Source organism: Xenopus laevis, chromosome 6S, assembly GCF_017654675.1.
Source record: "Xenopus laevis strain J_2021 chromosome 6S, Xenopus_laevis_v10.1, whole genome shotgun sequence".
In the NCBI taxonomy this organism is placed as follows: Eukaryota; Metazoa; Chordata; class Amphibia; order Anura; family Pipidae; genus Xenopus; species Xenopus laevis.
This window is the reverse complement of record NC_054382.1, coordinates 24,095,917-24,109,744: the sequence shown is the minus strand read 5'-3', so window position 1 is coordinate 24,109,744 and position 13,828 is coordinate 24,095,917. Positions and strand designations below refer to the sequence as shown.

The 13,828-nt window shown below is 38.3% G+C and overlaps 1 protein-coding gene across 4 annotated transcripts in view; it reads right to left on the bottom strand.

Moving 5' to 3' along the window:
• Positions 1-13,828, bottom strand: part of cdk14.S (cyclin-dependent kinase 14 S homeolog) — a 288,439-nt gene that overhangs the window by 65,375 nt on the left and 209,236 nt on the right. For all 4 annotated transcript variants that reach the window (XM_041567463.1, XM_018269154.2, XM_018269153.2 and 1 more), the window contains one exon: positions 7,575-7,623. In XM_041567463.1, the coding sequence (XP_041423397.1) occupies positions 7,575-7,623 (49 nt within the window). The remainder of the gene's footprint in view (positions 1-7,574; positions 7,624-13,828) is intronic.

Genomic DNA, 13,828 nt, shown 5'->3' with positions numbered 1-13,828 from the left:
ATTTGGATCTTCATACCTTAGGTCTACTAGAATATCATGCAAACATTAAAGGGATACTGTCATGGGAAACATTTTTTTTCCAAAATGAATCAGTTAATGGTGCTACTCCAGCAGAATTCTGCACTGAAATCCATTTCTCAAAAGAGCAAACAGATTTTTTTTATATTCAATTTTGAAATCTGACATGGGGCTAGACATTTTGTCAATTTCCCAGCTGCCCCAAGTCATGTGACTTGTGCTCTGATAAACTTCAATCACTCTTTACTGCTGTACTGCAAGTTGGAGTGATATCACCCCCTCCCTTTTCCCCCCCAGCAGCCAAACAAAAGAACAATGTGAAGGTAACCAGATAGCAGCTCCCTAACACAAGATAACAGCTGCCTGGTAGATCTAAGAACAACACTCAATAGTAAAAACCCATGTCCCACTGTTGTTTTTTCCCGGTGTCCCACTGGCCCAGTCCGACCATATAAGAGAGCCGGGTCGGACTGGGCCAGTGGGACACCGGGAAAAAACTTGCCCTGCTGGCCCAGTCCGACCCGGCTCTCTTACATGAATATATAGAAATAGAGGTGGACAAATCATACAGGGAAAGGACCTGATATCACTGGGGTAGTTAAAGACTTTAAAGGGCTGTTCATTTTTTCAAGCATAGCCTAATAGCCTTACAGACTGTGCACAATTCTGCAATAAAGAAAGAATTGGCCTTGACCTTCACAAACTGTAACAAATAATATTTCAGCTTCGTTGCATCTAAAACAGTGATATTCTGACATTCTCCTTTTTTTTTTTAGAGCGCACTACCTGTATGGGATGCATTCTCTAAGACCAAGCTTGAAAGAAATCTGTATTAATTGGGGAATCCAATCTATCATCCTCAGGATTTATTTCCTTTTGGTGTTTGTACGTTCCTCTAAAGTCAAGATTTGGCAAGAAATATGTTTTTTCTCTTCCTTTGAAGTGTTTCCTTGCTTCTCTTGCAGCTCCTCTTTCCAACCAGCCGTTCCTCAGGATCGATTTCCATCAGATAGACTGGAAAATGCCTGGTATGCACTGCTGTCTGGGAGGAAAGGAGCTCTCTGCTTTACTTCTATAAAGCCTTCCTTTTGTTTCCAGTTATTTTCGCTAATGGAACAATATTTTTAGTTTTGCTGTACATTATGTTCGCTGGCGAGGGGGTACATTAATATTAAGTAAGTGCTTCTTTGCCTTTCTTTTAAATCCATATTGACAGAAGCATAAAACAAACCCAGCTGGCATCTTCGGCGGGCGAGCGTCTGTTCAGGCACTGAAGGATTTAGCTGGACAAACATCACAAAGAAGTTGGCCGATTGCATTGTATTTCTAATCAAATATTCAGCAGTCGACGATCAATTATTGCAAGATTTAAATAATTCAATGGGAAGTGGCTGTATTTGGAATCATGGAGCTTGAACAAAGTCATTGGGGAGCAAGATTAGTGGATATGTACTTTATTAATGGGCTGACTCTTCAGCTTTTTAACTCTCTATTTACACAAGGGCTTGGTGCAACCTTGTTGGAAGCTTATTTCAGGGAGCAAAACAAAGGTTAAAATAAATTAGCTTCATCTCAGCAAACTCAACACTGCTGTTTACCTATTGTTAATAATACCAATCTGGCGCTGGGACTGTAATTGGCAGATGCTAAGCAAACACCTCCCAGCCATGCATCACTTTCAACTGAAATTAAAACTTATTATCAAAGAACAGTGCGGCTAACCCATTATACATTTTTTTTTTCCTTTAACGGCTTGGTTTATTTTATCCTGCGACGGCTATGGTTTTAAGCATCCAACAGTCCTTTTTGTAAAGCTCATAATGCTGCCTATTGTTCATGTTGTGATTTTAACACAGAATTTATGCCCCAGGCCATTGAATTGACTCCGTGCCGATGAGAAAAAGTTCAGTTCCCTTTGGACTCACATGACTTTGTGCCCTCGAGCAATGGCAGGTGTACCAGAGATATTCTCACCGGATGCCTTATTGGATCAATGTGTATGTGTATATATATATGTGTATATATATATATATATATATATATATATATATATATATATATATATATATATATACATACATTCAAAATATTTAATTTTCAAGAAGTGTCATCGTTGCACCCTTCTGCACCTCAGTAACTAAAATCATATGTTTAAGGTAAGGATGCACCGAATCCACTATTTTGGATTCGGCCGACCCCCGAATCCTTCTCTAAAGATTCAGCCGAATACCGAAACCGAATACTAATCTGCATATGTAAATTAGGGGTGAGATAAGGAAAACATTTTTTAGTTCCTTATTTCGTGACAAAAAGTCACACGATTTCCCTCCCCGTCCTTAATTTGCATATGCAAATTGGGATTCGGATTCTGTTCGGCCGGGCAGAAGGATTCGGCCGAATCCGAATCCTGCTGAAAAAGGCCGAATCCTGGCCGAATCCCGAACCGAATCCTGGATTCAGTGCATCCCTAGTTTAAGGGGTTGTTCACCTTTGAGTTTACTTTTAGTATGATGTAGACAGTGTCATTCTGAGACAAACTGCAGCTCTCCAGTTTGCAATTTCAGCAATCTGGTTGCTAGGGCCCAAATCACCCTAGCAACCATGCACTGATTTGAATAAGAGACTAGAATATAAGGATGCACCGAATCCAGGATTCGGTTCGGGATTCGGCCTTTATCAGCAGGATTCGGATTCGGCCAAATCCTTCTGCCTGGCCGAACCGAATCCAAAGCCTAATACGCATATGTAAATTAGGGGCGGGTTGGGAAATCATGTGACTTTCGTCGCAAAAGAAGAATTTTCCCCACTTTTTCCTTTCCTGCCCCTAATTGCATATGCAAATTAGGATTCGGCTCGGTATTCTGCCGAATCTTTCACCAAGGAATCGGGGATCGGCCGAATCCCAAATAGTGGATTCGGTGCATCCCTACTAGAATATAAATAGCAGAGGACCTAATTAGAAAGATAAGTAGCAATAACAATAGATTTGTAACCTTAAAGCGCACTTGTTTTTTTTAGATGGGGGTCAGTGACCCCCATTTGAAAGCTGGAAAGAGTCAGAAGAAAAAGGCAAATAACTGTAAAACTATATAAAAAAAAATAATGAAAACCAATATAAAAGTTACCTTAAAGGTGAACCACCCCCTTTAAGGTGAGATCCAGATTACAGAAAGATCCCTTATCTGGAAAACCCCAGGTCTCAATTATTCTGGTCCCATATCTGTATCACCCTCTTTTTATGCAGCTAAACTAAATGCATAGTATATATAATCCAAAATGACCAGATATTGGCACTCTGAGTAGGTGGAAAACCTACAAGACCCCCTTGAACGACAAGTGAGTATGAAGGCCATTTCAAAATTGAACTGCATAGCGTTTTCTTGTAAATATTCCCATTGAAGCTAAATACACAGACAAAAGTGCACTGCATCAAAGCTGATACGGAGAAAGGGATTAACTAAAGCTGCTGTTAACTCAAGACAAGGGCCTATTACAACTGTACACAGTTATTTTAACCATGCCCTTTGTCAACTGTGATGAAAGCTCTTCCATATCCCAGGGAGGCTTGACAAGTGGGTTGTGTTAAAAAGGAGCAAGTTTATCCCAAAAGCAGAAAGTTTTGAAGTTGATCACTGTAACCGAAAAGTTCACATGCTCTGGGCTATGATTGTGAAAAGCAGCTGAATGCTGTGTATCAGCTCCAAACGCATCTTCTTTTAGAGGCACAATGTTTATCAGTGTCTGTGTTAAATAAGTAGTATAATGTGTCTTGTAATGGTGCAAGATATTGTCATGGGAAGCTGGCATATTCTTTAGAAAGCTTACTGTACACTATGTTCAAATAACCATGTAAATGTGCTTGATACACATAATGGAGTTGGGATGCACTCCTTCACCAGGTAACTTAATTGTTTAGTCAAGGAAGGCATTTAGGCGATAAACATAGCAGCACATAATAGAACTATGTGTTTTGTTTCCTACTGCGCTTGACACAAATCATTTGTAGCTTTGCTCTGTCGTATAACGTTAAACCTATGATAATCAGCAGGTATAGACTTTAAAAGCTAGTAATATTCTGCTATTGCTATTCACACAGTCAGATCCCTAACTCACTTGTCAATAACCTGTAATGAGCACAGAATCTGTTAAAGAGAAAACAGTAGGCAGGGAAAAAACTCTATTCTTCATATTTTGTATTTTGAAGGGAGGAAGAGCTGAATTGCGTTACCTAAAAATAAAGTTATTATGTGAAGCTTTTTTTTTTTACAACTGTTAACAAACAGAAGAAACCTTTGGCATCCTGCTGCTGAATACAAACAACTACCTGACAATACATCGTATGGGTTCTGTTCTCTTCACAACAGTATTTTTGAGGGGCAGCAAACACAATAGCAATCCTTTATGATACACATTTGTTAGTGCAAATGACCAAAGGGCCTATGTAGACAATATAACAACAATTACTGCTGACATTTATAGGAAAAAAATACAGGTGTTCTTCTTGAACTGACCCGGCGGGTAGCATGGTGCTGCTTTTGGTTCAGGTTCTTTGAATGTCACCTCTTACTTATTTACAATGGAGTGGACAAAAGCGCTGAAAGCAGGCCCGGACTGGCAATCTGTGGGTTCTGGCAAATGCCAGCAGGGCTGCTATAAGGTACCATAGAAAGTCAGTATTTAGTGGGCTGGTGTGGGATGATTGGGCCTCTGTGTACCTGAAATGGCAGTCCGGACCTGGACTAGTTCGAGTGAAGGAATAGAATAAAAAAAACTTCAAATTTCAAATGTTTTTTTTGGCTACTTCGACCATCGAATTGGCTACTTCGACCTTCGACTACGACTTTGACTTTGAATGTAACGATTCAAACTAAAAATCGTTCGACTATTCGACCATTCGATAGTCGAAGTACCGTCTCTTTAAAAAAAACTTCGTCCCCCTAGTTCGCCACCTAAAACCTACCGAAGTCAATGTTAGCCTATGGGGAAGGTCCCCATAGGCTTTCCAATCGTTTTTTGGTCGAAGAAAAATCATTCGATCGATGGATTAAAATCCTTCGAATCGAACGATATTCAAAGCCGAAGGATTTAACTTCGACAGCCGAATATCGAGGGTTAATTAACCCTTGATATTCGACCATAAGTAAATTTGCCCCTTAGTGTTTTTATAGTTGCTCAGGCCAGACAACCTTGTGAGACAGAAGATGTCAGTTAGGGCAGAGACACACACTCAGATTCAGGGAGACTAGTCGCCCAGCGACAAATCTCCTCTTCTTCGGGGAGACTAATCTCCCCAAACTGCCTTCCGATTGCTAGAATGTAAATCGCCAGTGGGTTGACAATCGGTGCACTTCGCTTTCCGAAGTTGCCCCATGTGGAAACTTCGGCCGACTTTGGAAAACGAAGCGATCCGAGTGCCATCCTGCCGGCGTTTTTAGATTCTAGCTGGCGGGAGGCAGTTCGGGGAGATTAGTCAATTTATCCTGGGCGACTAAATTTCCCCGTATCTTTGCGTGTGCCCTTACCCTTAGGGATACCCACTGCTTCTCTTTCTGTTTGTTTCTTTAGTTTCTTTCTTCTCTTCCTTATCTTAGCAACCCAGTTCTGTCACTTGGATTCTTAACTTTTTTTAATTTTAAAACAGTCCATCCTTTTTTTTTATTATTTCAAGTCACAAACCAATAGCTGGTGTGTGCCAATCCACCTAATAAAAATCCTCCATAACCACCGTCCTTCCCATCAGGCTGCTCTGAAGTATCGTGTCTCTGAGTTGTAAGTTGAATAGTTCCAGAGCTATATCACAGTTACTATCATTTATGTGCTCTATCTTCTTATTGTTTGAACCTTCTTTTGTGCCATTCCAGTATAAAACCAAAAGTTCCCAGTTATTTTAAATCAGGGATCCCCAACCTTTTGAACCCCTGAGCAACATTTAGAAGTAAAAGGAGTTGGGGAGCAACACTAACATGAAAAATGTTCCTGGGGTGCCAAATAAGGGCTGTGATTGGCCATTTGGTAGCCTCTATGAGGATTGTCAACGTACATTGAGACTCTGTTTGGCAGTGCACCTGGTTTTTATACAACCAAAACTTAAAATCTATAGCTTACATGGACCCTGAGCCTACAAGTCTACATTTGGTCGTGTCTACCCACTCAAACCAAGATATTCAGTTTTTATCATCATATTATTTTGTTTGAAGCATGTTAGATCTGTATGAGTCCTGAAACGTTGGCAATAGTTACAATATGAAAGCTAAATACATTCACTGATGTAATAGCGATACACAAGCCAGTTGCGATTCAAGTCACACCTTTTCTTTAACTGGGAGGGAGTTTGGCCTTTTACTGCTAAAGTTAAAGGGAATAACAATGGTTTTCTCTATGTCTCTGTTACTGTGCCCATAGTACACACTTACACCAAATAAGAAACCATGAAGACAGTTCTGAATTTTTGGACACAATAAAAACAGTTTCTATATTTGTCTCCTAGTCCTAGGAATTCAGGTATTAGATTGTAAACAAGAGTAAACTGTGCCTTAAAAAAATATTACTCTCATTTGACCCGATCTTATAACTAACCCCTTTAAGGACTGCAGCCCAAAACTGCACTGCATACTCAAGGTGATGCCTTACCTATAAAGAGGCACAATTATTCTTTCATCCCTTGAGATAAAGGAGAAGGAAAGGCTTGGTGTATTTGGGGGTGCCGATTGTTACGCACCCCAAGTGATTGTATTTACTTACCTGAAACCCCAGGCCGGTGCTCCTATCAGCAGAAAACTGCACCGGCCTGGGGTTACACCAGTGAGCACCACAGAGCGATCCTCTTCCAGCTTCTTCTTTCTACAAATTTCCCGGGGCAAATGCATGCGCAGTTCAACAAAATAGCCAACTTTTTAGTTAAATTGCGCCTTTTTGTTCTACTGCGCATGCGCAGCCGCGAGAAGAAAGAAGAAGCCCGAAGACGAGCGCTTCGTGATGATCACTGGTATAACCCCGGGCCGGTGCAGTTTTATGCTGATGGGAGCACTGGCCTGGGGTTTCAAGTAAGTCAATACAATCACTTTGGGGTGCCTAACATTTGGGAGAACATATATACAGATATAGGGAGAACATACATAGGATAGTTCTCTTGATGGAATCAAATCCCCAACCCCAGGACTGCTGACAGCAATGCTAATCACTGCACCATTGTACCACCCATGATACAACATTCAATTCAGAAGTAGTATGCCTTCCTTCCCAAATTAGCCTATAACTATAGGCAAATCCATACTGCAGTATATGTTCTCAATAGATAGGCTTCATCAACTGATCGGACATCATGATATTTGTATGTGGCAAATAGTTTAAGCCAATCACTCTGAGCAAAACACACATATAGCTGAAGGAGGACCTCATAAATATCTTTTATTGCATCTATTAACCCAAACTGCATCCTATGCATATAGTTCTACAGCTCATTTTCATATGCTGCTACTCAAGTAAAATGATATGATCACTATTGTGCTCAGTAATAAGTCCAAAAATAAAAAAGTAGTATATAAACCATTACTTACTTGTTCCAAGCTTGTCTTAGATTCTTAGGGCCATATGGTGTAAATCGTTCTGCAACACACAAAGAGATGAGAAAATGAATCATATTTCTACTCATATGTATTATTATTATTATTACTACAGGTATAGGATCCGTTATCCGGAAACCCGTTATCCAGAAAGTTCCAAATTACGGAAAGCCCGTCTCCCATAGACTCCATTATAATCAAATAATACAAATTTTTAAAAACGATTTCCTTTTTCTCTGTAATAATAAAACAGTACTTTGCACTTGATCCCAACTAAGATATAATTAATCCTTATTAGAAGCAAAACCAGCATATTGGGTTTATTTAATGTTTACATGATTTTCTAGTAGACTTAAGGTATGAAGTTCTAAATTATGGAAAGACCCGTTATCAGGAAAGCCCCGGGCCGCGAGCATTTCTGGATAATAGGTACCATACCTGTATAATTACTATTTTTATAACCAACCATTTTCAGCTTTGATCATAGTTTGTTTTGTGTTTTATATTCTTATACCCAACAAATTGAAGTTGTAGGCTAGTACAGGTACAACACCTGTTATCTAGAATGCTCAGGACCTGGAGTTTTCCGGATAAGGGATCTTTTTGTAATTTGGAACTTCATACCTTAAGTCTGCTAAAAATGATTTAAACGTTAAATAAACCCAACAGTGATAAAGTTTAGTTATACCTTCGTTTGGATCATGTACAAGGTATTGTTTTGTTACTACAGGGAAAAAGGAAACAAGTTTTAAAAGTTTGAATAACTGTATTTAATTAAAATGGAGTCTATGGAGGAGGGATGTCCCGTAATTTGGTGCTTTATGGATAACGGATCCTGTACCTGTACTAATAATAAATAAAAAGTTTCATTTAAACAATATGTAACGTACATTATATAACATCCCACACAAATCACTTTCTTTGTTGTGGCTTAATTACATATTTGGACTGTCTTTGGAAAAACTGGGAAGTGTCTGAAATACAATAAGAAGTTGGAATAGTCATACTCTAGCCTGTTATCCAGCCAAAATGATCATGCTTCTTCAACTCAAGTGACCCAACCTGGCCAGCTGAATTGTATTAATACATAGAGGCACATTTATCAATATTCAAATTTGACCCTGAATAAATTTGCCCCATAATAATCCTACTACTACTACTAACAATAATAAAAATAATATGATAGAAATTAAAAAACAGCATATTTTTGGCTTCTTACATGTAGATCAATATGCAATATCTAGTTTTTATATATTCGGCTCTTGCTACTGCCCATCTCCCACTGGGTTCCTTAGACAGACAGATATTTCTACAAAGAATTCTACACCAATGGACTGAGTGGAAACCAAGTGAGTCAGAGTATGAGTCTCCTTGGTGCAAATTAGGACAGAAAGATTCTTCTTAACTCAGAATACAGAAATCTCCAAGGGGCAGGTTTTTTTTTTTTTGCCTTTGATGAATCTGGCGCAGTTACTTTGTAAAATATTTCCCTAGCTCTGTACACAGGAGGCATTATTAAATATCCTTCCTTTAGTTTAATGGCTAATGGAGATCCAGCTGGGACATGCAGTTCACAAAACAGCTTGAAGGTTTCTGTTTGAAATTTTGACAATACTTAGATACCAAGATGAGTCACTCAACTTCACACACACACACACACACACACACACACACACACACACACACACACACACACACACACACACACACACACTTTTAATGCAGAAAGCTTACAATCCGGATGAATGGAAATCTTCATAGTCAGTTTGTAAATAGGATCTTTTTTCGGGAATATATCCTCTGGAATGTTGCTCCAATCAGCATAATCTGTTTATCATAATCTGCAAGGATTTCATGAAGTTAGGTGTTGCTTGTATTAGCATGATTGGATCTTTGAGGTGCTATTAAACCTTCCAGGGAAAGGTGCCAAAACAGCATTGTATGTTCAGGACTCACCTGTGTACCTATATCTGAGGCAACTAATCTCCCCGGATCTTCGCGTCTGCCCTTACCATAAAAGAAAAGGGCACCGATGTCTTGTTTTTGCATATTTGCCAGTGAATTTTCGCTGCCGTTTCGCAAATTTATTCGCTGGCGGCGAATCGTGCAAATTTGCGCCTGGCGAATAAATTCGCCCATCACTACATCTAACTTCATGACATCATGCAGTTTATGATAACCAGATTGGATGCTGATTGGAGCAACATTCCAGAGTATATATTCCCGAAGAAAGATCCTATTTACAAGTCATTCTGAATTGAGAAAGCCAGTTGGACGACCGGTGAAATGTCTTCAAGGAGAAACACCGAAAGTCCAGTTGATTTGATTTATTGAGTTGAGTGTAGTAACTCCATGGTTGAGGGAATTACGTAGATCCATGTCAAATGGGTAACAGCACTAGGGTTATCACAAATTAACATCCCTCTGACATGTTGCAGGTCTGTCTTTGCCTGGTATATTTTACAGTAATGAAATTCAAACAGCAGGGAAACCAAGGTTATCATAACACTACCTGGGGATACAAGCAAACACCTTTGCATGCTTTCTGTTCCCTCACCCATATAATCTGTATGATTTGTATTAGTAGTATTGACCTGGAAGTAATCAACACAAAACCCCCAGCGAAGCACCTGGACCCAATCTTCCCTAGGAATAAGGTGCTTTTTAAAGAAAGGACAATAAGTGATTATCATGCAGCCATAAACAATCTCACTTAAGACACTAGGAAAAGTTATTGATAAACAAAAATAGATTGCACTGAGAAAGAGCACTGAGAATCGAAATATGTCACATATAATCATATAATCATACCACAAGAAGAATAAGGCTTAACATTTTATTTCAGGCATGCCATGACAAAAATGATTTATCTGTTTGAAGTATTTCATCTTTCATTCCTTTTATTTAAATTGACTTTACTCTACAACTGTTCCTTCAAATATTATAAAGTATCAGGATTCATCAACTACTTATCAAGCCCACAGATTTGTATTATACAGGTATGAGATCTAGATTTTTATGGCTCTTACACAAGGCATACTTTCATGCGTTTTTCGAATGCATGCTGAATGGAAAACCCCACATGCAGGTATTGGACCTGTTATCCAGAATGCTCGGTTTTCTGGATAACATAACTTTCTGTAATTTGGATATTCATACCAGAGGTATTTATCAAAGTCTGAAAATTTCTCTATTTTGGATTTGATGCCCGAATACCGCAACTTTTTTTGGATTTCATGCTCGAATACCGCAACTTTTTTGGATTTGGCACCCGCATACCACACCTTTTTCGGGAAACCCAGCGCAGATCAGGATATATTTGGGGCATCTCCCATTGACTTCTACATGAACCCAGCAGGTCTGAGTTGGAGTACTTTTTTTATCTGGACTTTTAACACTGTGGTTTAATAAATCTGAAAAATTGTGTTTTTCCACAAGTCCAATGATAAAAAATTGGACTTTAATAAATAAATAAATTCTACTAGAAAATTATGTAAACATTAAATAAAGCCAAAAGGCTGGTTTTGCTTCCATTAAGGATTAATTATATCTTAATTTGAATAAGGTACAGGTTACTGTTTTATTATTACAGAAAAAAGGGGAAAAAAATCAAAATTGGATTATTTGATTATAATTGAGTCTATGGGAGATGATTTTTCCATAATTTGGAGTTTTCAGGATAACAGCTTTCCGGATTAAAAGATCCCATAACTGTATATTGCATTTATATGCTTTTTAAACATTGTTAAGTGTGTATTCGTCATTTCCACATACAGCCCATTCTACTGGTTTCTTAAAGCAAGTCAAGTGCAAGAAAATGCAGAGTGTGCAGCTGATCAAAAGCGATAAAACGCGAATTGAGTAAAATGAAATTTAGAACACTCATGAGTACAACCAGGCAGAATATAATGGAATCAATTGGCGAATGCGTTTAGGTGTGCTCAAACCTGTGTATCAAATATGCATCAAACGACCGTGTATATGAGCCCTAAGAGATGTTCCCATCACTAGGAGATCCATGACTTAATGCTACTATAAAAACAATATAACAATAATACGATAAAGGCCAATTAACATTGTTTTGCCATCAGATAGGATTAATGCTAGCTTTGTTAGCATATCAGTCAAAAATGAACAATTGCTTTTTTTTTCAAAGGACACTGGGAAATGGTACTCCAGCGTGTTGTAGCTTTCTGGATAATGGCAGATAGCTGTAATGCTGTGGCTCCCAAACTGTTGCTGCTTCAGAGCAACGGATCAGCCTGAAGACCAGTTAGGGTGAGAATTGTGGAGAATGGCTATTTGTTCTACTAGACATACCTGAATGCCCAGCTTGAAGGCCAGTTAGGTAAGAACAGGGGAGAATGAGCATCTGCTCTACTAGATACAGTACACCTGACAGCTCAGTCTTAAAGCTAAGTTAGGGTTAGAATTGGGAATAATGTCCATTTGCTCTCCTAAACACACCTGGAAGCCCAGCCTGAAGGCTAGTTAAGGTAAGAATAAACATTTACTCTCCTAGAGACACCTGAGAGCTCAGTTTGAAGGTCAGTTAGGGGGAGATTTGGGGGTAAATATGCATTTGCTGCTGCTGTTTGCCAAGTATGACTGAACAATTGAAACATTTTACTATCAATATATTTTACTATCTATTTATCCGATCTAAGCTAAGGGAGACTTTACTAACGGTTGGACCTTCAAGGGTCCCTAGCCATAGACTTGATCTTCAAATGAGACTTGAACTGAAAAACCACTGCTGTAATGGATTATCAACCCAGTACATGGAAAACTTTTATTGCAACAGCCACGATGCAGCTGGTTAGCATTTCACTGTATATAATTGCTTCATTTTCATTTTAATTTGAATAATACAATATTTACAATATTGTATTATTCAATACTAGTGTATAAAGTCAGTTGAATACAATTCATCTCAATATCCAGTGGCAGTTTAGCAGAAGAAAAACAAAAGCAGCAGATGGTTACCGAAAACAATATACAGTTGGTTTCATTTATTGTGTTTGTTCAATAGAAAGAAACAGGTTAAATTAACAATCGGAAGTAGCTGAATACTTGGAAAATATGGCCCACTCTGGGTACAGTGACTTTACTTTTTATTTAGCCTAATATAGAGCAGGGATAAAGAACGGATCCTTCTTGCACTGTACCCAGAACTCTTGCATTGATTTAAAGCTTTCAAAAAGGCAGGCCATGTAATCAAATATTATCCACACTGTTAATTGGAGGTTTTCATTAACAACTCGCTTAAGGAGCTTACTGCTTTTAAACATAGGGATCCCGCTGAGATAGCAATATTCATATGTATTTATTTATTCTTAATGAGATAAGAAGTGATTTGAATGTTAATTCTCTGTAGTTTGCATAATTTCTTGATAATATAGAGCAATACTGTTACTTAGAGCCTCTATTGAAGTGCTGAGGCTGAGAGTCGCTAAGCAATGAGGAAACTTTCCAGTAAAAGAGCTTCCCAGTCCTACTAATGAAACCTGATTGCTGGAAGGTTTGTTATTCGTTACAGGTATAGGAGACACCAAGAAGTAAATTTGTGTTCTGCTGGTACAATGTACGTTTCGTTAGATGATGGCTCTAAAAGGGTGATCTTATACTCCAGATCAAAATGGTCTTAATAGTTCAGGATTTCAAAGTATTTCAATTTGAACAGTATTATTGTAATTACTATTATTGTTATTATTATTATAATACAGGTATAGGATCCCTTATCCGGAAACCCAATATCCAGAAAGCTCTGAATTACAGAATAGCTGTCTCCCATAGACTCCATTTTATCCAAATAATCCAAATTTTTAAAAATGATTTCCTTTTTCTCTGTAATAATAAAACAGTAGCATGTACTTGATCCCAACTAAGATATAATTAATCCTTATTGGAAGCAAAACCAGCCTATTGGGTTTATTTAATGTTTACATGAATTTCTAGTAGACTTAAGGCATGAAGACCCAAATTACAGAAAGATCTGTTATCCGGAAAACCCCAGGTCCCGAGCATTCTGCATAACAGGTCCCATACCTGTATTTATAAAGCTCCAACAGATTTCACAGTGCTGTACAATAAATGGGCATAAACAAGAAATGCACCCATACATAATACACATGAATTGTAATGGAATAAATGTTTCTCTATAATCTATCTATAATACTTCAAGGTTTCTGAAAATAACTTAGAACCATAAGGTCCAAACAGTGTAAAATGTAAAATGCTGTTTGTGT